This window comes from Typopeltis vanoorti, chromosome 11 (genome assembly GCF_054136105.1).
Source record: "Typopeltis vanoorti isolate ZY-2024b chromosome 11, IOZ_Tvanoo_1.0, whole genome shotgun sequence".
Lineage (NCBI taxonomy): Eukaryota > Metazoa > Arthropoda > Arachnida > Uropygi > Thelyphonidae > Typopeltis > Typopeltis vanoorti.
This window is the reverse complement of record NC_143559.1, coordinates 97617167-97644144: the sequence shown is the minus strand read 5'-3', so window position 1 is coordinate 97644144 and position 26978 is coordinate 97617167. Positions and strand designations below refer to the sequence as shown.

Here is a 26978-nt window from a genome sequence, read left to right as displayed (position 1 = left end):
TTACTGAGATATAATGAATTAAAAGTTTCAATGTGTCCTCGGTATATTTATAGCTTACGTGGTTGCAAATATATATACGTAATGCATATTCAAAAGGACAAAACTTTTTACCTATAGCTGCTAATTAAAACCGTGCCAGTTACTTCTACGTTGCCTTAGCCATAGCAATTATTATATCGAAGGACGTAGGATAGTCATCATAAACATGCAGCTTTGTACAGTTGACGTTATTGTAAATCAAAATACTTTGCTTGCGCAAAAATTGAACATGATACCATCGAATATATGCGTCCAAAGAAACTTGTTAGGAATCGTCCTTGAACGCATTCCATGGTCTCCGATATTAAACAAATTATTTTCAAATAGATTGGGCGGTATTGAAACCTTCTGTACAGTCCTAGTGTCTTAATGGAACCATTTCAATTTTGGTTTCAATTTAAATCAAAAACACCGCTTTTGTGATCTCAAATTATCTGTATATTTTTTTCGAATAAATTCCAGTTAGACAGTAGACTGAAAAATAAAACTATTATATTGTAGTTGAGTCCATTGATATGCCATGTTTAAAAATGGATGCACCTAACCATTACATTTCCAAGTGAATATACACTGACTGGTCAATTGGATGAGTACCAGGAGGTTATAACGCCTTCGACCAGGTTATTGTTTTGTTGGCAGTTTTCGATATTGAGCCCACATTATAATATAAATAAGGAGTTTAATAATAAAAAAAAAAAAAAAAAGCAATTAAAACCCGACAAGTTTCGTACGTCGTAAGACTATCATCATCAGGGGTAATGGTACATGAAAGTTTTACACAATAAAAGTCTATTAACAATTACACTTATTAGATAGTTTGATAACTTCACAACTGTTAATTATAATTACTAAACCAGAATACAATGGTAAATTCGTTACTTTTTTTTTTATTAAATTTGATTAAATTCATCATCTGCTCAGTGATAAATGCTAATGAATGTTAATTATTTAGCTGGATCAGGTAAAACTCGTAAAATTAACGATAAGCCAAGTAGAAGGCCATGCAAGTGTATTACATCAAACCTGTACATTTCTCAAACAACACACTTCTCTACCTATCGGCAAATATGCAAATCATTTTAAAGTTTGCTGGGATATTCGAAATCTGACAAAAAATAAAATTGGTAACCAAATATAACATTACATAACAGTATTGACTTGTTACAGTGGCCATATAATGTAAAAAGTTGATTCATTTATGTTAAATCGAATGCAAATTAAATACGAATCTAAATAGTTATCAATATTATTATTATTTTTTAATTTTTAGATGTATTATGTATGCATAAACGACACCAATTTAGGATTACTAAACGTTTAATAGAGATGTGCGCGTTAGGCATAGTACAATGATTTAAATAATGGCGTCACACATTTAAGAGAAAACTAAATAGAATTTATTACTCCTATGTAGGTCATGAACTTCATTCAGGGAAAAAGAAGAATTGGCAACAATATTTAAACTCTGAATACAAGAAAGTCATACAGCTGAAGTTGGTATAGATTTTATATTTATTTTATAAATATATTTTATTTTATTTTATTTATAAATATAAATATATGAACGCCTTTTGGTGTTTTTAGAATTGTTTCTTGAACATTCAAAATAAAAAAAAAATTAATGTCAATATAAAAATAAATAAAACTTTGAACGAAGTAAGTTTCCTATTGAGTATGCCTGAATTTTCATATATTTCTTTATTTTAAAGGAACTATTTTTTTTATTTATTTTTTAATATATAAACTGTTTGAAATATGGTTCGATGAACTTCATAATTCATATGTCTACGGGTTTCATTTACCTTTTCGATCCTTTCAAATTAATAAGAAAATACAAGAAATATTTGTGCTTGAAACATGCCAACAATTTTTCCTTTCTGATTTGTCTCGCAGCGCCATCTAGGCGTTAGAAATGAATGTTTCTTATAAAACAGCACTACACCAAAACTCGATATTCTGGTTTCGTTGCACTGTTCAACAGAGTGATAAGGAAAAACGCTGCCTCGATTAGGACATTTATACGTCAGATAAAAAAAAAAAAAAGAGAAAAAAAAAACTACAACGCTCCTAGCTCGGATGTGAATGTCGTTGTCCTGTATAAAGTATTTTCTGTGTCACACAGGGAGAGTGGAAAAACTAGACACGATCACTGGAAAGTAATATATGCGTAAAACGAGTGGAAGAAGAAGACGCTGTCTAGACAACTTAGACATCTGTGGAACGACTTTTCTTTTTATATTTCGCCGCTAGATAAATCTTTTTCAAATAAAAACGTGGGAGAGCTCCCAGTACCTTGTTCAGTGATTTATAATCTGATGGGTTTCGTGCACATCAGAATATCAATTAAAATATAGATTTTGGAACCAGATGTGTTACCACAGTAACCAAACGAACCAGCGAAAATATATTCAGGTGTCCCACTTCGGTTTACAGAATTCGCTTATATTTTCCTTATTCTTTTTAAAAATTATACTGTTTAATTTTCTTTTAAAGATGAGGTCGGAGATGATGATCCGTTAATAGGTTGCTATAAAGCATACCAGATATTCCATGATGTTGAGTAGTATCTATCGTGTCATGTAGGAAGAATTTATTATTAAAAATCCTGGATTCAGTTTCCACCTTAAGGTAGCCCCCTTGTAAAAATTATGTTTTTTTTTTCGATAAAGTTTTTGATGCATTTAAATAGACTTGTTATCTGTGCGTGCTTCGAATTTCGTGCTTGACGTAAAGGTCTCTGCTCCATAACCAAGATGACTTTCAGCCTTTGATTTATTACTTTGGAGATTTATTTAGTGTGGGATATTCCCAGGTTATTTTCCCCTTCACTTAAAACGAAAAATTAAAAAAAAAAAAAAAAAACATAATAAAGTTTTCTAATGACTATTTTAAATGCATCATAAAATACCCAAAGGTTGTCTTGAGGACCGTTTTAATTGCAATGCAGTCTGGACAACTCGAGGAGCTTTCAACTATTCACATACAAAGTATAAACAAAAAAACAGAGTTACAAGTGTATTTCAGTAGGTAACTTGAACTCTTCATGCTCGTGTGGTCACGTCGGTGTAGTAAACGTACCATGGAATATACGCCTAAGGGAGATTTAATCAAAGAAAGCTTAATAGGGTAGAATCGTTCAGTAGATATCCTAGAAGATATATCAGATAGTTTGTATTCTGAAACATTTTCATCTATGATTACTGCCAAGAAATTAGCCTATAATTTCTGCTATTTCTTTCATCGTTTCTTTATTATCTTATTATCCTGAAGCCATTTATTAAAAAGATCTTCCTCTTGTTCCTTAGATTGGAATCTAGTTAAAGATATCAAAAACTTTTTCCGTATTTCCCCATAAAACATGTAAGCTGAAACATGTAGATATATGTGCATGTAATTCAAGAGTATACCCATCCAGAAGTATCCTCCACCCCAACTTAAACTTTCAACTAAAGTGCCTAAATCAATGTCGAAGTTTCTCGAACAGAAAAGTACTCAGAAATTGAAATGCAAATAAATTATTCACCAATTAAAATGAATTATTTAATAACCGACGTATCGCTAATTCAAGCTTGCATTATCAGAGGCACTTTAACAATACACGGTGAAGACAGGAAACGACCTAGAGCACAAGGACAGTCACGTGCGTGGAGGACGACAGTGGCACTCTTCGTAGTAATTTCTGTTGTTAATGTTGGCAGAGATAGGGCGGTGCACCAAAATCTATATAAGATCATACCATCAATTCTGTTACAGTTACCTGGGTTCTGTTACACAATTGCTCCTTCCAGGAACGGCCTCAATCAGTGAGATGCCTATTTAAACTGATATTAAAGTAGCTTGGATTTCTTCCATCTGATGAAGTGGTTTTCCTCCAAGGCATTTGTGTTAGTTCGATTTATGATTGTCTAGAACAGACAATCATAAATCACAAACCCTACTACCGTGTGTTTATGTTCTTTTTTATGTGCCTAAAAGATAAAGGAATAACTTGTTATTCATATTACATGGTCCAAACAACGAACTATTGTTATTATTATTACGGGAGGAGTCCAAGGGCTCTCATCGAGAGAGGCCATTCTACTCCGCTATTCACATCTTACTGTCTTCCCTATTACTAATACCACCACCAACGCCATCTACCGCCCATCACCACAACCCAATATTTTTTGTCTGTCAAGTGTACGTGTTCTTATGACCGATTTCCTGTACGCGGGATAAAAAAAAACCCTACTACCTTCGGATGAGATCGGCTAATTTACCTTCAATTGAAAAAGTCCATATAAAGATTGCTCTAGTCACGACGAGAATCGAACTCAGTTCTTTTCCGATCGAAGGACGTAATTTAATAGGCATCTCACTGATTGGTTGCTTTATGTACAATGAGAAAATCTGGACCATACCTCGTCGATTTCTCAATCGTCGGAGAATTATTGCATTTTTGTACACTGAAAGACTGGAGGTAGTTGTTGGCCATTCGTTTCTCTTCAATATCTGCAATGCAAACATTTTAAATCTCCGGAGAATTTGCAGAATGAGGACTGATTAGACATGAGTCCTGGTTGGAGTTTTCGGTAGAACTTTGACAAGACTTTGAAGTAACACAGAATTGAGTTCAAAGCCAAATTTAATTGTTTGTATTCTTATTTCTGATGTTTTATTTTTGTGCTAAATAATTTATTTTCTGTATTACCTGCATATTTTACTTCACAGCTAGTATTCTTTAGAGATGCATAGCTTCATTGGTAACAACTACTTTATACTAATGAAAGATCTATTTGAATCTTTTACTAGATGGAAGATGTTAAATTAAATTTTGAAGTTTTTAAAGTCCCCCCCCCCCACATATGTTGATTTCATATCATAATTAATCGGTCGAAATGGAATAGAAGAAAAAAAGGACATTTATTAATATGGAATTTACGGTATCACTCTATCTTTTGAAAATTTTTATCCACCTTCTCTATGTTCAAGTATCAAAATATTTGTTAAATATTTAAAAATTTATTTATTATTTCTGTGACATTTGTAATTACATACAAATGCAAAGTAAATTAATAACTGCAGTTCATCAGCTACTACAATATCCTCATTCGCTTCTATCATCTGATAATTATCAGGTTAGATAATATATCAGCAACGGACTTCAACTGTTTTTTTTTTTTTTAAATATAATAAGGCAATCTTTGAAACGCCTTTTCATTCCAGAATTATAATTTTTTTTCACATCGTCTTTTGTAGCCGATTTTCATCTTTTGCCGTTGTCGAGGTTGAGTGCATTGTATTCCTACGGGGTGCTAAACGAAAGACGATGTGTTATCTCAATCTTATTCGTGTGTGTGTGTGTGTGTGTGTGTGTGTGTGTGTGTGTGTGTGTGTGTGTGTGTGTGTGTGTGTGTGTGTGTGTGTGTGTGTGTGTGTGTGTGTGTGTGTGTGTGTGTTTCGACACATAAAATAATAAGTACAGAAAAAAAACAACTCTAGAGTGTGAAAGACTTCATTGGTTTAAAAACTATTAAAAGAAACAACAAACAATATCCGAGGCCTGTGTAGCTGAGTGAAAGTGGTGCTTGTATTCTCTGCATTAGGCCGCACGAAGATAGACTTATGGTCCAAGTCTAGTCGCTGACTGGAGGAATGTTTTCTAAGCCTTTCTTCGACCGGTTCCCTAGTTAGTCGATCTCTGGCACAGGCAAGCGGGGTGAGTTTTTTCTCCCAGAAACTCGGATTTTTCATCCCGTAACAGTAACATATCCTGTTAGGATTAGGTACCAAGAGATGGCAGCACTTGTTTGCCATCCTATTCATCGGTAGCTGCCTATAATTAATGATAGACATGGGCCAGCTATCTCTGATTGGCTAACGGTGGAGATTGAACTTCCTCCCTCAGTCTCCAAAACCTAGATAGGGTTTAAAGGTCTCGCCTACTCCCTATAAGGGAATAAAAGGCGTTAGCGTATTATTATTACAAACAATATATATATATATATATATATATATATATATCTAGTATTATTTCTTGCTAATTTGCAGAATAGAAGTTACAAGAATACAGACTTCGGTATGAAAACTTTAGTGTTGCACTAAGACGACAGCGACCTCTACCAAGAACACTCTGATGCGAAAAGTTCTTTTTCTCTAAATTATCAGTTACTTTCGATCTTAAGTTTTTAAGGACATGCATTGTTTTGTTACTAATTCCCTATAAAACAATAATATAAATATTTATTATCCTCAATTTCTAATAACTTAATAACATTATTCATTATCTATAATGAATAATGTTATTCATTATAGATAATGAATAACATTCGGGGGAGTGGCGCCACGAAGCACGAGTGGCAACAAAGAGAACTACGAATTGAAAAGGGGCGAGATGAGTGCATCGAAATCGGGAATAAACTCTCTCGCGTTTAGTGAGCGAAAAGAGGTTTCTACTTCCTAGTATAAAAGTAAAATTTAAAAAAAAATAAAAAGGTAATTCTTACCTTAAAAATATCGTTCTTGAGTCTTCGCATTCATGCTTACTAATTTCAGTGTTCTGAGTCTCTTTGTTGACTACTTCATGAGCTGTTCCTTCCTTCTTGTTAGGATGAACATTTTTATCCCCGCTTTCTGTTAATCGCAGAGCCGGTTTTCTTTCAAGAAAACTGTTCGTTTTGTCTTTCGTGACGTCTTTGTAAGAAGAAGGAATGCGGAGAGAACTTGATCTTAGACATGCTCGATTTGTATTTAGACATCTTGAAGTTTCTCTCGAAGTTGTAGAAAACGTATTTGAACGAGTAAGAAATGTCGGCCGGGGGATTCGAGAACGATTGCTCCTCTCTCCAGGATCACTTCTGGTTCTTCGAGCAAGGAATGGTTTCCGAATTCTTGAACTTTCAGCTGTGGACTCTGCTTCCATTACTGAAGATCTTTGAAGGGGATCCTGGTCGCTGCTAATTGGCGCACAATTTACAGTCAAAGACATTGAAGGATTGTCATTATGATCAACCAATCTGATGTTCTGATCATCTTTCGCCAAAGAGTGGCAGATAGTAGAAATTTCTTCTTTGGACGGATTATTCTTCAGAACCACATCTGAAATGGTACTTTTTTGGAGTGTATCGGTATTTTGTAAAAAGGATTCAGTTTCTCTGATGATGAGGGTTTTATTTATGTGTTGGTGATCATCCTTGTTGAAATCTTGAAATAATATTGGAGGTTCTATGGGAATATCCTGTTTGTAACTCACTGTCTCTTCAACTTTTTGTTCTACCTTTGGACCCTGCAGATCAACTAACTTACACTTCTCTTCATCTAATTCCCGTTCTAATTCTTCAAAAGGCCCAAGAACTTTATTTAAATCGAAATTTATAGATGGCGATTTACAAACTTCAAAACCAAAAGCTGTCTTCATTTTCGTTGCTACAGAAATAGCGTTAGATGACTTCAAGTTATTTTCAGAAATAGTAATTATAGCACTTGCTGTATCGTCGGTATCAGATTCTACTGTAGATTCCTCTTCGGGAATCACATCCATGTGGAAAAAAGGTTCCATAGATAGATAATCTTCACTAACTGACGAAGCGGAATATTGTACATGATTTGCCGAATGTATTTCCCATGGGGATATATTATTATTCCCGGATGGAACAAGAGTCTGTTGAAGTTGCTTTTGTATCTCTAGAGGTAAGAGCGTAGAAGATGCTATAGAAGGAGTTAAGTGTCTTTGAGAAAGATTTTGAGATACATCTATGTTCGAATAATGGTGATTGCAGAAGTTATGTAATCGATTAAAGTCTGGTAGCACCAGAGAGTCATTCAACTCTCCCATGATGTCTTTTGGATAGAACTGAGTGAGATGGTCTTCTTCTTCGTTCCATTGGATTAAATCTTGTGAATCTAGAAAAAGCTCTTTCGTTTCACCCATCGTAAATTCAGAAATCTTTGATGAATTGTTGCATTTTTGTACACTGAAAGACTGGAGGTAGTCGTCAGCCATTCGTTGCTCTTCAATATCTGCAGCGCAAACATTTGGAATCTCCGGAGAATTTTCAGAATGAGGACTGATTAAAAATGAGTCTTGGTCAGATCTTTCGGTAGAATTTTGGCATGACTTTGAAGTAACACTCAGAACTGAGTTTAAAGCCATTGTTCCTATAACTTAACAATGTCGCCTTGATACTCCTACATTCTGGCAAAGAGCAGTTTTCCTGAAAAGAAAAGAAAAAATAATAATAATCAGTAAGATATCATATCTTTTCTCTTGAAAATCGTTAGATAATGCTATAATTTCTATTATGGTATTAGAGAACACTAACGATCGTTTTTTAAAAAAGAGAGGAGGAGCATTAAGACTGATCTGTGAGTCATAATTACATTTTTCACCTCATGTCAGTTCCTTTCATGCATTAAGCGTAATGGGCTGTTACAGCCAAGTTGAGTTGGCTCTGATAACTAAATTTTGCTAGCAAAATAACAATCCTCTAATTGTTCTGAACAGTTAAAAACTGAAATTTACAAGACACAATTTTCTGGTTTAATACAAGATTTTAATACGAAGTTAGTAGTATACTAGGCACTAGTGACCAGATCAAGATCAAAATAAGATAAGGAATCGTGATGTGTTGGTTGTTCATTTGATGATGTCATTGTGAGCGTGACGTCACGAGATTGGAATGTTAGGAATTTCCCTGGGGGTATATGTCTCAATGGTTTCAGTTCTTATGTTTTGGTTCGCATATGGAATTGTGGGTGAGTAGAGATAAGGATTAGTGTTGTGATTGGTGGGACACTTCTGACCAGATCAAGATCCAGATAAGATAAGGAATTATGACGTGAATGTTTGTTGTTATCAGATGAAGATATGTGACGTCATTTGTTGTTTGTAAATAAGTGACATCATTTGTTAGTTGTAAATAAATGACGTTATTGTTTTGAATGGAAAGTAAGATATAGGAGTCGTGTCGTGATTGGTGGGACACTTCTGACCAGATCAAGATCAAGATAAGATAAGAATGAAGGAAAATAATTATTTCATAATTATTTTCCTTCATTCTTCTTCTTCTTAGACTACTTCATATGGCACCACAAATAAATAGTTATTTATTATTATTATTATTATTTCACTGATTATTAGCTCTGATCGTATACTTTATGGTAACTTTCGTTTACAAATTTCTAAACAATTAGAACTTTTCACAAAGAAACTTTCAAAGAATTTGTGGCTCATCCATTATTTTTACATTACCAAACACAAAACACCACAACACAAAACAGCAGCTGCAGTGGATGAACGATTACCTTAAGTCCAAAGTTACTCGACTCTATGGTATTTTCTTATAGTACTGTTTACACTTAACATGCCCTACCCTGACCATTCCTTCAAAAATGAACCTTTTGCACAGATGACTCAACGACATGTTTTCACATGCTGCTGGATATACTGTTTGTGTGTTTTTATCTTACTTTGTGTGGGAAAAGGTAAAATTTGTATATGTGTTATCTGGAGAGTACAAACATTTTTTCTATACCAAACTTTGAGAGCTAAAGTCACGTTTTGGGTTTATTAGCTGCTCTCTCTCTCTCTCTCTCTCTCTCTGTAAAACAACCAAATTCTAACAGTTTGGATTTTCGATTATGTGAACGAATTGTTTTCAGATAACTCAAATAATGTCAATAGGTAGCATTAAACAATTTGTAAAGTAATCAATACATGGATATTAGTTTTCAACACTTCTTTTTTCCCCGTAATGGCATTAATTTCACAGTTGTGATTTTTTTTAAAAATAATTAAACAGAATTGAATTAAGATACAAAGTTGTGGATTTAAATATCAAGTTCTAATCAGAACAACAGTACAAAATTCACTGTGGAAAAACACAACAACAAAAGCACACATCTTTGTTCATTTAAGTTTACAAATGCATATTTTATTTTGCTGAAATACTATTTACAAGTATATTCACTGAGAAAAATTCGAAACATGTAATTACCTAAAAATATTTCACAATATTAATTTAGACTCTTAGCATTTTCCAAAGAGTTCAATGAATAAAATTTTTGTTACTCACTGTTTCTTGGTTACATTACCTCAAAATAGCTGGTCACGCAAAAGAATTTTTAAATCAGATACCATGGAAATGACACCATGCCTCCCTAAACATTCTGTGTATTCTTTTGTCAGCAAATATACACAAACAGTTTTTGTAAAATGTTTGTAAATGTCCTAAAATAAAGAATCTTTATCGAATTGGATAAAATCTTGAAAGTCTAATTTTACCATTGATGAATTTAAATGATTAGCGATAATTTTCCCCATGATACGAATAGGTGGTAATTCAGTTTCCAAAAATAGTGAATGATTATCAATGTCGTACATTTTTGGTGGAAATCTCTCAGCTTCTTCACAACTAACTTCACAACTTTACTCCCATCACCTCCTGTATCATCAAGTATTAGTTCCCCATCTTGGCATTTCAGAATATAACACTCACCGAGGTCCATTTCATAGTCAACTCTTCTTTGCAAGTAGCCGAGGATATCGGACCACTTCCTGCATAACGTTTCCCAAGTGGTCATGGATAAATACATCACAATGTACGTGTCTTCTAAAATAATAATCGGTTTCCATCCTTTTAGAGCTAGGTGAAGAGTTTTGTCTCGTGCTATTTTCCTGAAGAAAGAAAATTTCAATGACTTTTGTGGCTGACCCATTATTTTACTTTACTTTCCTGGATACCAATCACCACAACACAATATGATAGCTGCACGGGATGAACGAATTGCCATAACTGCAAAGACACTTGACTCGTTTGTTTTTCCTTATAGTACTGTTTACCTGACCCTTAACTCTGACCGTTCCTTCCAAAATGAAACTTTCGTGCAGATGATTCATGGACATGTTTCTACATGCTGTTGGATATGAGGTTGATGTGTGATTATCTTACCTTGAGACATCATAGGGCAAATCTTATCTCTGTGGCTTGAAGGGTATTCTATATTATCTGTCCTTATTATGTTAAGTATTTTATCCTCAAAATGTGTTTTTGATGTTAGACCATGTGACTATTTCTCTCACTCATATGTCCGAAATTGTTGGAATGGGAAAAAAAATAGCATTAGGTGGTGGAAGTGAAAAGGTCATCAAGAGGGTGACAGAGGTCTTCCCTGCAATGCTCCCCCAGCTAACCCCATCACCCTCTATTCTCCTCCCTCTCCTCCAGAAGATGTCTGCTCAGCCTAGAGGAGATGAGCAAGCTCATCTTTTGCAGATATCTTTTAGTGATGTCACCTCCAACTGATACTGATAATTTTGGAGGAAAAAAAATAGCATTAGGTGGTGGAAGTGAAAGGGTAGTCAAGAGGGTGCCAGACGTCTTCCCTGCAATACTCCCCCTCACCCCTCTCCTCCAAAAGATGTCTGCTCAGCCTCGTCAAAATGAGCGAGCTCATCATTTGCGGATAACTTTTAGTGATGTCACCTCCAACTGATACTGATAACTTTGGAGGAAAAAAAATACCATTAGGTGGAGGAAGTGAAAGAGTAGTCAAGAGGGTGACAGAGGTCTTCCCTGCAATACTTCCCCCTCACCCCCCTCTCCTCCAGAAGATATCTGCTCAGCCTCGTGGAGATGAGTGAGCTCATCATTTGCAGATATCTTTTAGTGATGTCACTTCCAAGTGATACTGATAACTTTTTAGGGAAAAAAATTTAAAAAACGCGTTTTTTATGATAACTTTTTAGCAAAACCAAGAAACAGTGAGTAACAAAACTTTTATTAATTGAACTCGTTGGCAAATGTTAAGAGTCTAAACTAAATATTGTGAAATATTTTTAGGTAATTACATGTTTCGAATTTTTCTCAGTTAACATACTTCTAAATAGTATTTCAGCAAAATAAAAGATGCATTTGTAAACTTAAATGAACAAAGATGTGTGCTTTTGTTGTGTTTTTCCACAGTGAATTTTTTACTGTTATTTTATTGTTATTGATTACTGTTATTGATTACTTTAGAAATTGTCTAATGCTACCTATTGACATTATTTGAGTTATCTGAAAACAATTCGTTCACATAATCGAAAATCCGAACTGTTAGAATTTGGTTGTTTTACAGAGAGAGAGAGAGAGTATAGAAAAAATGTTTGTATTCTCCAGATAACACATATACAAATTTTACCTTTCCCCACACAAAGTAAGATAAAAACACACAAACAGTATATCCAGCAGCATGTGAAAACATGTCGTTGAGTCATCTGCACAAAAGTTCATTTTTGAAGGAACGGTCAGGGTAGGGCATGGTAAGTGTAAACAGTACTATAAGAAAATATCATAGAGTTGAGTGACTTTGGATGTAAGGTAATCGTTCATCCACTGCAGCTGCTGTTTTGTATTGTGATGTTTTGTGTTTGGTAATGTAAAAATAATTGGTGAGCTACAAATTCTTTGAAAGTTTCTTTGTGAGAAGTTCTAATTGTTTAGAAATTTGAAAACGAAAGTTACCATAAAGTACAGTATATGATCAGAACTAATAATCAGTGAAATAATAATAATAATAATAAATAACTATTTATTTGTGGTGCCATATGAAGTAATCTAAGAAGAAGAAGAATGAAGGAAAATAATTATGAAAAATCGATAGTGGGTGAAAAATACGAATTTTCAGTTATCATTGGGATAATTGATTGCGAATTTCTTTTGAATAAGATTTCAAATTTATTTCCTAAAGAAATTTGTATATCTGATGGAATTAGTGTAAGATATGCATTGACAAAATCACCTTGTAGTTGAAAAGAATTACCTGAAAGAGTTAAAAAACAGAATTCTTGGTTAATAAAATATAACCAGCAGCTGAAGTGGGAAATTGGTTCACTACCTCTGAACAAACTAAGAAATTGGATGATAGAATCAACATGCAAATATCAAATATTACTCACCAAAGGAAGAGATTAATAGGAAGGGCCTGTTCTTGATTTGAATGAAATTGGATGCCCAAAACGTGAAAACATAATGTGTACTTTTAAATGCTTTTGGAAACATAAGGAAAGATTCTGTGCTTTTAATAATTCTCAGAAGTGTATGTATTGATTTCAAAAAAATAAATATGCAACCCTTAATTTTACTACAGTAATAAATTCCCAACGAACACCAAATGAAAAATTAACTTTCAGATGAGAGTCACATTGTCAAAAACCACATGATGGCAATTCCACAAGCATGGAAGAACCTTTGATGTATTTTTCAATTTATTTATTTTCTGTATTGTTAGATTCAGTAAATACAATTTGTAAATAATATTTTATTGAAATAAAATGTGTACATTTAAATGAACAAATTGGGTGTCATTGATGTGTTATACAAATTAAGATGGAGGATAACTTTTTTTTTCCTTTTGAAATTTCATGCCACAAAGTAACCAGAGACTTTTTTTGATTCATTGAATTAAAAGTCTTATTTGTTCACGCAAGCCCTTAAATAATCGAAGAAACTGTCAAATCTTGGAAGCAAAAGGAATAATCGGGTATTAAATTAATAGCCAGAATTTTAGTGGAGATTTCACCTGAAGAGTTACAATACTGTAAGAATTTGGCTATTTTACAGATCCATTTGTTAATAATATTACAGTGAAATAAAAGGTAACATAGAAATTAACAAACTATATATTACAGAGCTAATATTCATTTGAAATAATAAGAAATAACTATTTATTTGTTGTGCTCGCAAAAGAAATTTCTAAAAGAAAACGCAAGGGCGAGTTCCAAACCTTGATTGTCACAAATATCCGTTACTTAAAATTACTAATGCTAAAGAAAAAAAATAAATAAAATAAATAAATTTCAGTTACAGAAATAGGTTAAGAGCACAAGAAATCGCAGGTAAAATTAATGGTCAATATCGGTTTTAAAAAATGAAATGTAAGCATTAATTTACTACACCAATAATTTCCCAACTGGAACGAAGAATTAATAATTTTAGGATATGTGTCATCATATTCATGTGAATGCTAATCACTTAGTCATATGTAAGTATCTGAGAAACATCCAAAGTTGAGAAAATGCTACCTTTTGAACAATACCGCAATTTACGGATGTGACTCATGCCATCTTCATGAAAGACCCCTTTGAAGAAAACCGCTCACTGGGGGATATTGCTCATGATGATAACATAGCATCTACAGGCAGAAATCTAAAGGAAGAAGTACTCAACTATTTCAGGTTACAGTATTTACATAAATTTCGTTCTTTGTGGTTTTTGTGTTTGTGTTGTGGTGTGGACATAAAATTCAACTATTTTGGAATATTTTTTTTTTGGAATATTCGTATTTAGAAGAGCCATTCTGGAAAGCTGTAAGTAATTTTAAATTATTATTAGAATTTCTAGAATACATACAAAAAGTTTTGTAATCCATTTAACTGTCCGTTTATTTTAATTTATTTATTTTAAAATGCCGTAGAGACACCAGCATATAATGAAATTATTCGAAAAGCTCGAAAAACACTCCGCCACTAGACTCTACTCTATTCTATGAATTCCCACCCTTTAATAGGAAAGAAATACCCCATAATGTGTTGGAAATTAGTACACCCATCTATAGACAATGAAACATGATGACAATGACGGATGTGTGTCACCCTGGGAAAATTCCAAGATATCTCAAAAACATCGCCCACAATTCCATAGCCAAAACAAAACACCATGTGATATCACAGAGAGACATATGTTCCCCAGAAATTTCTAAACACATAACGTCACGATTCTTATCTCTAAATATCACCCACAATGCAATAAACGAACCAATCAAACCACGTGATGTCCCTGACAGCCGAGGGCCCCAGCAAAATTCCAAACATTCCAAACTCTATAATAACAAACATCCAAGTCACGATTCCTTATCTTATCTTGATCTTGATCTTGTCAGAAGTGTCCCAGCAATCAGACACGATTCCTTATCCACTAATATATCTTACTTTCCATTCAAAACAATAACTTCATTTATTTACAACTAACAAATGACGTCACTTATTTACAAACAACAAATGATGTCACTTATCTTCATCTGATAACAACAAACATTCACGTCACTATTCCTTATCTTACCTTGATCTTGATCTGGTCAGAAGTGTCCCACCAATCACAACACTAATCCTTATCTCTACCAAACCCATAATTCCATTCGTGAACCAAAAAAAAACACCCACAATTCCATATGTGAACCAAAACACAAGAACTGAAGCCATTGACACATATGCCCCCAGGGAAATTCCTAACATTCCAATCTCATCGCGTCACGCCCACAATGACATCATCAAATGAACAACCAATCACGTCACGATTCCTTATCTTATCTTGATCTTGATCTGGTCACTAGTTCCTGGTATACTACTGAATTTAATAAGAGAATTTTAATAATTAAGAATATTAAAATAGGTGTGTGAGAATGGAATAGTTAAAGCAACACTTTGGAGTATTGCAAGTTATGGAAGTGAGCCATGGACACTCAGAGAAATGTGGAAAGAATTAATGCATTGGAAATGTGGTATTATTGAAGGATGGAAAAGATTAGCTATACAGAGAGAATATCAAATCAAAAAGTTTTAAGAAGAGTTGGGATGGAAAGAACACTGCTTATAAACATTATGCAAAGAAAGACTATATTTGCAGGACATCTTCTGAGAAGTTCCTTGGGACATCTGACAAGAACTATATTGCAAGGGAACGTTGAAGGGAAAAGAAGATGTGGAAGGTCAATCAAAGAGTGGGTTAATGACATCGTGGCATGGACTGGTTTAAGAATGACGGAGGCAACAGACCAAGAGAAATGGAGAAGAGCTGCTCATGCTGCAACCCTCTTTTTAGAGGACGCCACCGGACAACGACGACGAATACGAGATTGACTACCTCACCTTCAGTTGAAAGATTTATTTAGAAAGACTGAAACCTATGTCTTTAGGACAATATCATTCCTAATGCCATGAAAATGTAATGGCGTATCAGAACAGTTAAGAAAGCAAATATTTTATTACAGATATTTCGGCTGCAGTTAGGAAGAGATTTCCAAGGTTAATCACTAACGCACACAATATAGAATTGAATAAGAACACGAAATTTCATCTAAAAGAACCTCCGTAGCTCAGTCGCTATCGACAATACCCTTCAGTTGAAAAGACGTGGGTTCGAATCCAGTGAAGAATCTCTTTCAGGGCTTTCAAATGAAAGGTGAGTTAGCTGGTTTCATATGGAGGGATGGAAGGGTTTTTCATCCCGCAAAACTTTCCCAAAGAACCCACGCAGTCGTGGATAAGATTAGCTGCCTTATCATAAGCATTACCCAAGTTTATAAGATACCAAATTACTTGCCTGTGACAGACCATTGGCCTAACACGAAATGGGATGATTGCTTTTATCTAAATTAGCTATAAATTTTATCTAATGTTCTGATTGCGCCAGCTGAGTGAAGTCCATGGTCCCCGGCATTGTTGATGATTTTACCAGAGGATGGCAATCTCCCAAATATTACACAATTTTTACACTGGTTTATTCAAATCAGAAATTTTCTGTAGATCATATACTCATTCCTAGAAGAATAGTATTTCATTTTTTAAAGCGAGGTCTTTTTTTATAGGTTTTTTTTCCATTTTTTCCAACGTTTTCCGTATTGATTCATAAATGCATAATTTTGGTATTCTTCATCTCACATATGCTCTACAGAACACCACTAATTTAAATAAGTTTGACTGTAAAAATTGCCAAAGATCTGTGAGCTTATCGTCTTCTGCCCCAAGCAATAACAAAACTGGCAACCTATGACTGCACCCAGCTGTAGATAGAATACTGTACTTGCTTTTGATTCGTGTACTTATTACGTTTTACACTGTCGTTTATGATTAACCTTGAAAATGCCTTTGTAACCTAAGCAAAAAATTGGCGATAAAATAGTTGCTTTGCTTTTTAAATTCCATTGGATTGTGCATAACACGTAATATTTTGGAAGTCATTTTGCCCTTTTTACATGGCTTTGATACGATAGCAAAATGATAGAAGTCTATAAATTTTTGAGAGGGCTTTATAGAATATCGGCTGATAAAAGTTATTATTATATGGAAGTTGGGAGAGTACAAGGGAGCATCAGCGGAAGCTAAGTTTGTATACGGTTAATAAAAGAGTAAGAGCTACATTTTTCTCTCACAGAACAGTGAGAGAGTGAGTGAACCAATTTGCATGTCGAAGTAGTGAGTGCATCTAGTGTGAATGAGTTTAAGATAAGGCTGGTACGGGTGACGTATGACCTCCCTTTATACAGTACATGAAATGTACTATGTGAAGTTACTATAGTAATGTATTACTACATTAGTACATAAATATAATTATTTATTTATTAATACTTATTTTAATGTGTGTGTTCCCTAAGAGGCTATTCCATTTTCAGTATAAGGAACACTGCTCCTTCTAGTAGATGTAAGTGCTACCACAATGCACGTACAAGATTTTTTATTTTTATTTATATTTTTTTTCAATTCAAAACCATCACCGAATATTTCATTTCACAAAGCCAGTATACAATCGGTTTATGATCCTGACTATGTTAAGTGATTCGTTTTTTTTTTCCCCTTCTCCTTTCGGTTAATTTTTCTGAAGTCATCAATCTTAAGAGCGGTGAAAGAACACTGCTATACATTAACAATACCCTTTCTGCTCACGTATTCAATGCTGAGTAAACATGATGTCTGTCTTATCAGTAAAATTAATATTATGCGGGGGCACTTTTCTTGTGCAGATTCCCAAATGATTTTCTGAACATTCGCATCTGTGATTTCCCATTCCGAGCAACTCTACCTTGCGCACCTGATCCTGTTCGTAAAATGCAAGCAGTTAATGCTGTTTTGGATTCCAGGGTGATCGATGAACGCCTTGGCCCTTCATACATTTCACTAATCGTTAATCATTTGGTCATGAACAATAATAACAAATAAAAATACCTGCGCAACATTCTTTCCATAGCTTTTTTTTATTATTATTATTATTGTTATTATCTTCCGCTGGTAGGATACATTGTGCGTAGAATTTATTTTATGCTTGTACCCTCGACAGTGAAACATGGCATTTGTATTCATTGTGCGAAACATATAGCACCTAATTTAGTGAAACTGTAAGGTATATACATCTACAGTTAACCGACAAGTAATGCTTCACCTTCTTGTATATAAAACCGTAGACTTTCTCCCCTCCCCTCTCCGTTAACCCTCTTTTTCCTTACAAATGCACTTACTATCTCCTGTGGTTATTGTGGATATTTTGGAAAACTTTAAATTACCCTATGGAAAATTTAGCGATATTAATTTTTAGTGATTATTATTATTATTATTATTATTATTATTATTATTATTTAGGAGCCCTCCTTAGCTCAGTCAGTATAGACGAAGCCCTTTGATCGGAAAGACCTGGGTTCGATTGTCGTCAGTGAATATAAAAATCAACTTTAGGTTGCTAGAAATATGATAATGCTGATTGTAGTAGTGAGGTTCCTACTGTTCTGGTTTTCCAGTCAGTGTAAACAAAACACATCAAAATGCACGCTCACTTTTACACAACTTTATACAATATGCCGGTCTGGTTGGACCAAGCGGATAGTGTCTCTGCAGTCCAACCTATAAATCATTGCTTCGAATCCAAACATCGCATGGACGTCTGTGAAAGTCTTAAGTGATAGGTGATTTTTAATGTCTGCTGAGATACAACCACCTGCTTAGTGGAGGTCTGAAGTGGCTTGAAAAACGCTCCATCTCTAAGGAAGACTGCTGAATTACCCTAAACTCATCCACAGTACTAAATGCACACTAGGTTTTAGAACCTTTCATGATTGTTTTTCTTTTATTATTTCTTTAATTATAATTAAAGAAATAATAAAAGAAAAAAATCACTACATACAGAGAAATCGGTACGGTGATTATGGCATTCTTAGAATTCTTGAAGTTTCCAGAAAGAGGGGGAAAAAATGAAATGTTGTCTAATGATACGAACAGCTGATTAGCAAAACTCTGACTTTCTAACTCTAGAGGTCAGATGTGTAAAAACTATGTAAACAACACGAACAAGCCGCCAGAAAAAGAAAGTAGAAGGAAAGAAAAAAAAAAAGAATTGAGAATGTCACGATTCGGATGACCTTTGGACTCGTTACGTCCTACGACTGAATACAAAGAGCTTTATTCTCATTTCTGTTTTCTTGATGTTTTCGGACATTTTAAGGTTTCTAGTATAGAAACTGTAACTTAACAGTTAATCCAAAGTGCACATTTTTTAAAGTGAGATCAAAGGTCATCAATTTCCAAATAAATGTCACTGTGGCACGACTAAAATCCCCGTTACTCTTAAATGACCTCGTTTTCTCCCTCTCATATCCTGAAATGTCAACTCTAGTGTTGGTCTAAAGCGATGATCTTTGAATTTTAACATCTTGTTGTCATACTTCTCACACTTGGAGACGAAGATCTTTGATAAATGGAACACACTAAATTGAGTTCGTGGTTTTTACAGAAAGAATAAAACCAGCATCGTTTTCAGAATTTGTAATCCACGTTTATTGCAGGAGTGTTGTGTGGATTTGATACGTGGTCACTTTGCCTAATATATATAGTTCCAAATTCCGAAACCTAAAAATATGTATGAGAAAGTTTCTGCATGACGTCAGAGAAAGGACAAGACATCATCTTATAGAGAGTATAAATTAGGTGAGTGCAGTCTGTAAAATGGGTGAAATGATCCTCTGAAAGCGATAGTTGGATTATGTGGTACAGGTACGACGTCAACTTGAAAATAGTTGTCATAGACAGTTTTCTGAAAAACTAAATGACCTACTTTCAATTTAAATTTAAAGAATATCAAAATAACATTTTATTCTTTTGGCATCCCTTTACATAAAGTGAGATTAAGAATATGTCATGGAAATCCAAAGGAATTTCTTCGTATTGATTACCACCTTGATTATAAATGAAAAATAATCTATTCGATTTTTTTTTCCTGTAAATAATCGGTTGTCGACAGTAGTGGCCATAAATAATTCGAAATAAGACATCAGCAGCCCAGAATTCCAAATCATTCCTTCAAGAACCGAATAAAAGGGGAAACCTGGTTAGACCATGTACTATTTCCACTCTCATAGGTCGAAGCAAAAAGGGCTGAGAAACGTAATTTGCATTAACAGGGAATTATTTTCCACCTGATATGAGCCAATTCTGTAGAAAATCCAAACAACACAGGAGTTGGAATCTTGCAAAACCCAACATTACAGTAGACTTCTGATTTCGACAGTAATCTGTAGAAACATTCCTAACAAATAATTAACTCTTCTTCTGGTAGAATTTTGCACAACTCTTTTGGACATATTTTTTATTATTCTTGGTTTTAATCAAACAATTTAGCAAATTGTTTCGTAATGATATTGATTGGTTGTCTAGAATGGTTCTGGAAATATCCAAAAAAATAGATAATCTGAACCAACACTATTTTCAACTTTCTATTAATTTAAGAATGATTACCATTATATTTTTGTCCGTCAGTGTACACATTTGCAAATCCCACTCTTCACTTAATGGACCTGTTCGTGGATCAAACTAGATATTTTCATTGTTGACAAAACGGAACACGAAGGGCTACACCGATGAGGCAAACTGTTATCAAATAATCATTAAAACATACTGGAAAGCGATACTGAAGACATTACTACGATCCAGCACTGTCATTAGCAAGTGAGTATTACCATTGTAAACAAATGCTAAAACCTCTATTGCTTCATCTCGGTGAATGTATAATGAAACAAGAATCCGCTAAGAGGAATAAATAACAGGAAGTGTGGTATACCATCATTAGCATGAGTTGCTCCACGAAGATGACCTTTCATCTTCTCTTTAAAAAAAACAAAAAACAAAAATACAAAATAAAGTCGACGAGAGAAGAAAGCTTCTTAATGAAATACCTCTAGAGAATTGAAGCAACATCACAAAAGCAAAAGAGGACGTTGGAAAACATACATTAATTCGGCCACAAAATTGCGGATCTCCGTATCGTAAATGAATGTAGACAACACCTTAATACCCACCCAACAAACTCCGGCTTATGACACGATGATTGATGACCTCTTTCTAGTCACGTTGACATTTTTTTCCCCTTCATTTTTGCCCAACACTTCAGCAGTAAGGAGTAACCAGTCGGACTAGTACAGAATGAATACGCAGATTTCCAACGTCAACACGACATCAAATGGCCTTTCGTTCTTGTTTTCGACGCTACCACTTTGAAAAGGGCATTCAAGAAGCATTCCGGGCTCAACATTTGTCCACGAAAAGTTCAAGAAATCATTACGAACGCTTTGGTTACGCACACATAAAATAAGAATGGATTTGTAAGGGTTACGGGTCAAGATGACAACACGTGAGTTGGCTGCCGACGTTAAAAAATAAAAATAAAAATAAAATCGTGCCCTAAATCATCAATTTGTAAACGATTTGAGTTTCCCACGGTTCAAGACCAGGTGTTAATTCAGTGCATCCAGTTAGCTATGCATATTAATTAGTAGACATACTTCATCGCAGGGGCTAGAGCAGTTTTGCAAACGTAACAAATCAGTAAAAGTAGTATTGGTAGTAAGTACATTTCCCTTCCCTATGACGTCACAGTTACGTAAATATCTTTACATATTTGGACAGTGCTGTATGTTATTTTGCTATGTCAATAATTGCACACAAACAAAAATGATTGTTAGCAGTCATCATGAAGAGAAATACATGAGTTTCGTAATAGCATTCTTGTGTACAGCGACATCATGCGGTTTAATAAATGAATTTTTCATTACTTATCGTAGACAGTTTAAATAGTTGTTGTTGTTGTCGTGTGGGATTTCCCCTAATTTTCCTCATCCGGACCAGCTAAGCCCATCCAGTGAGGGATTTTCGAACCGGCCAGTGCGTTCACTGGCCGGTTTGCCTGTTCTGAGGGACGAAAAAAACCTTCGGGTTTACTGAAAGCGTAACAGAAATGCAACAGAATATCATAAAGGTGAAATTGGATTGAATAAAGCATGTAAAGCACATTTAAGGGAAATGAGACGGATTAAAGATTCAATGCAGACAAAAAATAAATAGATCAAAATATTTTGTAAGATTTGTCCAGTCTCAAAAAATGTCTGCAGTAATAAATGATATCGCAATCATTTTATTTGGAGTTAAACCTGTTCTTAATATGCATACAGCAAGGTCAAAAGGCACTCATTATCAGTTGGTGTAGCTATTCATTTAACTAAACCCTCTTGGTGAACGCACTATACAGAAATCTGGTTCATTTAGTTTTTTTTCCCCAGATTAATAAATTAACTTTCATATTAAAGTATGTTTTTTCACTTATTGTTGTTCGTGGAGAGAGTTCCACTTGTAAAATCAATGTAGGTTGTAAAATAAACGGAAGATAATTTATTTAATTCTCCACCTCACGTCTTAAACGTATTCAGTATTGGAAGTGTTTAAGATTAAAGACAGAAAGATAGAAAGATATAATTCAGTAAACAACCACAGTATTCCATAAAATCAGTACTCTGTAACTGTGGTGTTTGTTTTATACTCTATTTCGACCAAAATAATTTCCTGGCTTGGAGATTCAATAATCCTTTGATTTTTTTATTTATTTTTTTATTTTTTTAAATATCAGCCTCGCACACGAGAAGTCCCAAGATTTATGACACAATAGTGCCAAGGCTCGGAAAGTGGTCAGAGAGAGAGAGAGAGGGGGGGAAAAAAAAGGAAATTGTTTATGTGTTTCTTGAGAAGCTGGGGATTGCAATCATTGGGGGAAATAGTATAGGAAAGACTATTCCAAAGTGCAGAGGTATGTGGAATAAAGGAAGATGAGAAGCTGGTTCAATAAGTTTCGAATTGAATTGTATTTGGATGTTGACCAGCAGCCACTCATGTTCATTACACTATTAGAGAGTGGAGGAATGGTAGCGACCAGTTCAGTGGAGCAGTCCTACGGAAATGCCTATAGAAAGGACATATGCAACAACAGAACAACTCATAGAAAAGATATACTTCAGCAAGGGGGATTCAAGATCCGCTTGCTGAAGTATAGTTAGGAGTTAAGCAGGAGATAAGTATTGGTTAGAACGAAAATTAAGAAAACTTTCAGCCTACCCAAAAAACTTTTTTTTTTTGAGGTAAGGACATCTATTTGTGGTGCCACGATAGGCTAGATGTGAAAGTCAATCCGGGAAACGAGACAGGATTGCGTTTTGATGGCATTAAATTACCAGTTATCTCATCTCACTTGAGAATAGAAAAGAGATCGGTGTTTAAGGCATTGATTACAGAAGATCTTGAAGCCTAAATCACCTAACACTATGAGGTTTGGTAACTGAAGAAAATGGAGAGTACTGTCATCAGCAGAACCATGAAAAGGACTGGACATTAGAAAGAAAGAAAGAAAGAAGATTATTGCCGTATAGGAAGAATAGCGTAGATAAAAACACAGAGCCCTGAGGCACTCCAGCATTGACTGAAAAATCTGATTGATTTTTCAGTCAATGCTGATTGATTGAACTGATTGACAATGAATGCCTGAAGTATAAGCTGGCAACCCACTCATAATCCACTCATCGAGTCTAGCATTGATCAAATGTCTTGGACTCATCAAGAGCGACCACATGAGTTTTTCCAAACTTTTTTCCATGGCTTGTGTCCAAAGATTGAGTAAGGTAAGGTTAGCTAAGAGATCGGCTGTGAAGCAAGCATAGCAGAATCCATATTGATGATCGTTAAGTAATTGTTGGGTCTCCAAGTAGTGAAGCAGTTGCGAAGTGTACTGTAGGTACTAAAATAAAAGCAAGGACGATAGTTTGATGGTTGACTTTTATCACCTCTTTTTGGGGGAACAAGCTGGATAAAGGCTTGCTTCCAAACTATTGGATAAATGCCAGATGAGTATGACAGTTTTTAGAAGCAATACAAGACAAATGTCTAGAGCAGAAGAAATACCTGAGGGATGCCATCTGGACTAAAAGAATTCATAGTATCACTGCTATTAAGTATTTTTCTAATGTTCTTTTAACAAAAGAGGAGATTTTCCTTGATCATCTAAACAAGAGTTGGAGGAAAACTAACTGATGCCTAGATGTCTTCCTTCAGAAGATGTTACCATTGCACCATCAGAGTGTGTGAAGGAGGTCAAAACAAGGAAGTGCAGAAATTCATCCGCTGCCATGATGAGCGACCAGAAGGCTGGACTACCATTACAATAGGAGACAAACTTAGTGCATTTGGATCTTAAAATATATGATTTTTTTTTAGTTAAGAGCTATAATGCAAACTGATTAAGTGGACGGAATTTGAAATTTTATGCTTCCAAGCCATTGAGCTATTGGCCCAAGCTTGGAAGTATAAAAACAGTCTAAAATCCTAATATTTCAGTTTTGGATTTTAGACCACTTTTTGTCATTCAACAAAAAGTGGTCTAAGCAATTACAAATTTTATTAAAATAATGCAAATTAAATATTCATATTATATACTGTATTACATATAAACGTCTTTATATGGTTACTGTATTGCCTTATATTTGCACTCTTTATGTTAATATAAAAAAATTAGTTTTGAATGTAAGTCACCATATACCTTACAAAATGTCAATCTCTAATCAATGAACGTTTATTGTAAATAATAAGGTAAATAAGGTATACACAACATTATAGAATACAAAATTTAGGTATTGAACCAATACACGTCCGCATGCAAATTTGATTTTTTGTTTATAGTAGAACGATGTTAAAATACAACATGCAGTTTAGATAAAAGATAAGAGCAATGTCGGGGACATTAAAAGGACTCGTGACATGCATATTAAGAACCATTGTATGTGTAATAGCTTACTCGATTATTTAGAAAAGACTTCACTAAAAACAAAGTATTTGACTTAATCAAGTAGTTTTAATTAACACTAAAAGTCCGATGTAACAATTAATGTTGCATATAATGAGAAGTCGATTTGTGCCTGCAATCACTTTTAATCCAGATGAAAGTCTACAGTTTTACTCTATCAACGGACCGTTTTACTCTTTCTCTGCATCAACAGACTGACTTTCTGTTCTTTCCTAATTGTCAACTGCTTCGCAAAACATTTTCATTTTTGGATATAAACATATCAAAAGGGTCAGAATAATAATAATAATAAAGAAAGCATTTGAATGAGATAAGAGGTAAGTTGAGCATAACATACAATGAGTATCGTTGTTCTCATGATCCTTCCAATGATGCCTATTTTGTTTTCTGATGACAGTTTAATTGATTTAGTTTAAATTTACTTGGTTTATTCAGTTTATTAATTTATTTTTAATTAATTAATTTTATTCATTTATTTAAGTACAATATAAATCATTATATGGAAACGAAAACAGCACATTGGAAGAATGGACAATAGTAGAATCACCAAACAAATCCTTGAATACAAACCCGTGGGGAAGAGATCAATTGGAAGAAAATATGAAGGATGGAATGCGACCGTAACAGGCCCCGAGGTCTAATACAAGATAGGAAGATGATGATGATAATAATAAATCATTATAAAAATATAAAGTCGCGCCTAATTTTAACGAAATGTGTAAACTGCTGCTAAAATATTATTTGAATGACCAATTTATTTTATTAATTAATTTTAATTTATTAATTATTATAATTTGAATCTTATTTTATTAATTAATTTTGATTATTAAGTAATTTTGGTTTTAATTTATTGGTTAATTTTAACACACACTAGACGATATCATCTACCATCTAAGAGCCTCCATGGCCCAGTCTGTATCGGCAGTTCCCTTAGGCTGAAAAGACTTGAATTCATATCTTGTCTGCGATGCGAAGTTTACATTTCGACTGCAGGTGGGTTAATCGGGTTCGTATGGAAGTTCACATGCAATCGACACACACACAATCTGGTGCCCCCCTCAGTCTTATCTGCTTCGGCTATATCTGCTTCGGCAATCATTCCAACAACGTCTACTACATAGAGACTTTCATAATCATCCAGAGGAATTGAAATCAGAGAATTCTTATCCTGGAATCTTTATTCTAATTAAAGTGTGAATTTGCAGCCGATATGTTCAGTAGACTTGTTTTGATTATTCCCCAATCAATACTCTTAGAGTAATACATGAAATTGTAGTATAAAAGTCCTTCCTTGACTGACAAGTCGACTATAAGAAAATTAAACTTGTTTTCTATATAACTAATTAATTATTATTATTAATAATAATCACATTTCGTTAGTTAAACCTAATGAACAATGTTGAAATTACGTTATTGATGAAGAACAATATTTGCGATATTGTTCTTCAATATTAAATATTTAATATTTTTAAGCATTTTAAGCAGAAGATAGCACTCTTGAAAGCCACCTGCCATCTGTTTTTATAATCTGGCCTATAAATGCGTTCGCCATCTGTTTTTCAAATTCTACAACACTTCATGCACAGTAAGAAGGATGTTGGGAAGTTCAGGAAAACTAATACTTGTTTCTTTTGGTGTGCCACATGACCGGTTGTTAATTTACTACAAGCCACCAACCTCTTTGGCATGAAGCTGCATACACTACATTTGTGGCCAACGTTAATAAAAAAAAAAAAAAAAAAAAAAAAAAAAAAAAAAAAAAAAAAAACTTTAGCTTCACCAAGTAACGTACGAGGTAAAAATGATGTGTCGGTCGTGAGTTAGCGAGATAAGAATCGTTTTCAGATAGGTATCTCTCTCTCTCTCTCTCTCCTCTTACGTATTCGCACTATTGCCTTTTCTCTGGCCACTCTGACGTTACATCCCGAGGGGTAAAATGTCCTTGGCTAACCACAGTTAACGAACTAGCTGCAACCCCAGTTTGGTTGTGCATGCAGGCCCAGATCTGGCAGGTTCTCTCTCTCTCTCTCTCTCTCTCTCTCTCTC

General features: G+C 34.3%; 1 protein-coding gene across 1 annotated transcript in view; it reads right to left on the bottom strand.

The window, feature by feature from the left end:
• The window catches only part of LOC150101865 (uncharacterized), a 207622-nt gene that overhangs the window by 139658 nt on the left and 40986 nt on the right, over positions 1 to 26978 (bottom strand). Inside the window, exon 2 of the mRNA XM_090400008.1 lies at positions 6525 to 8231. Coding sequence (XP_090256134.1) covers positions 6525 to 8170 — 1646 coding nt within the window. The 5' untranslated portion in view covers positions 8171 to 8231. The remainder of the gene's footprint in view (positions 1 to 6524; positions 8232 to 26978) is intronic.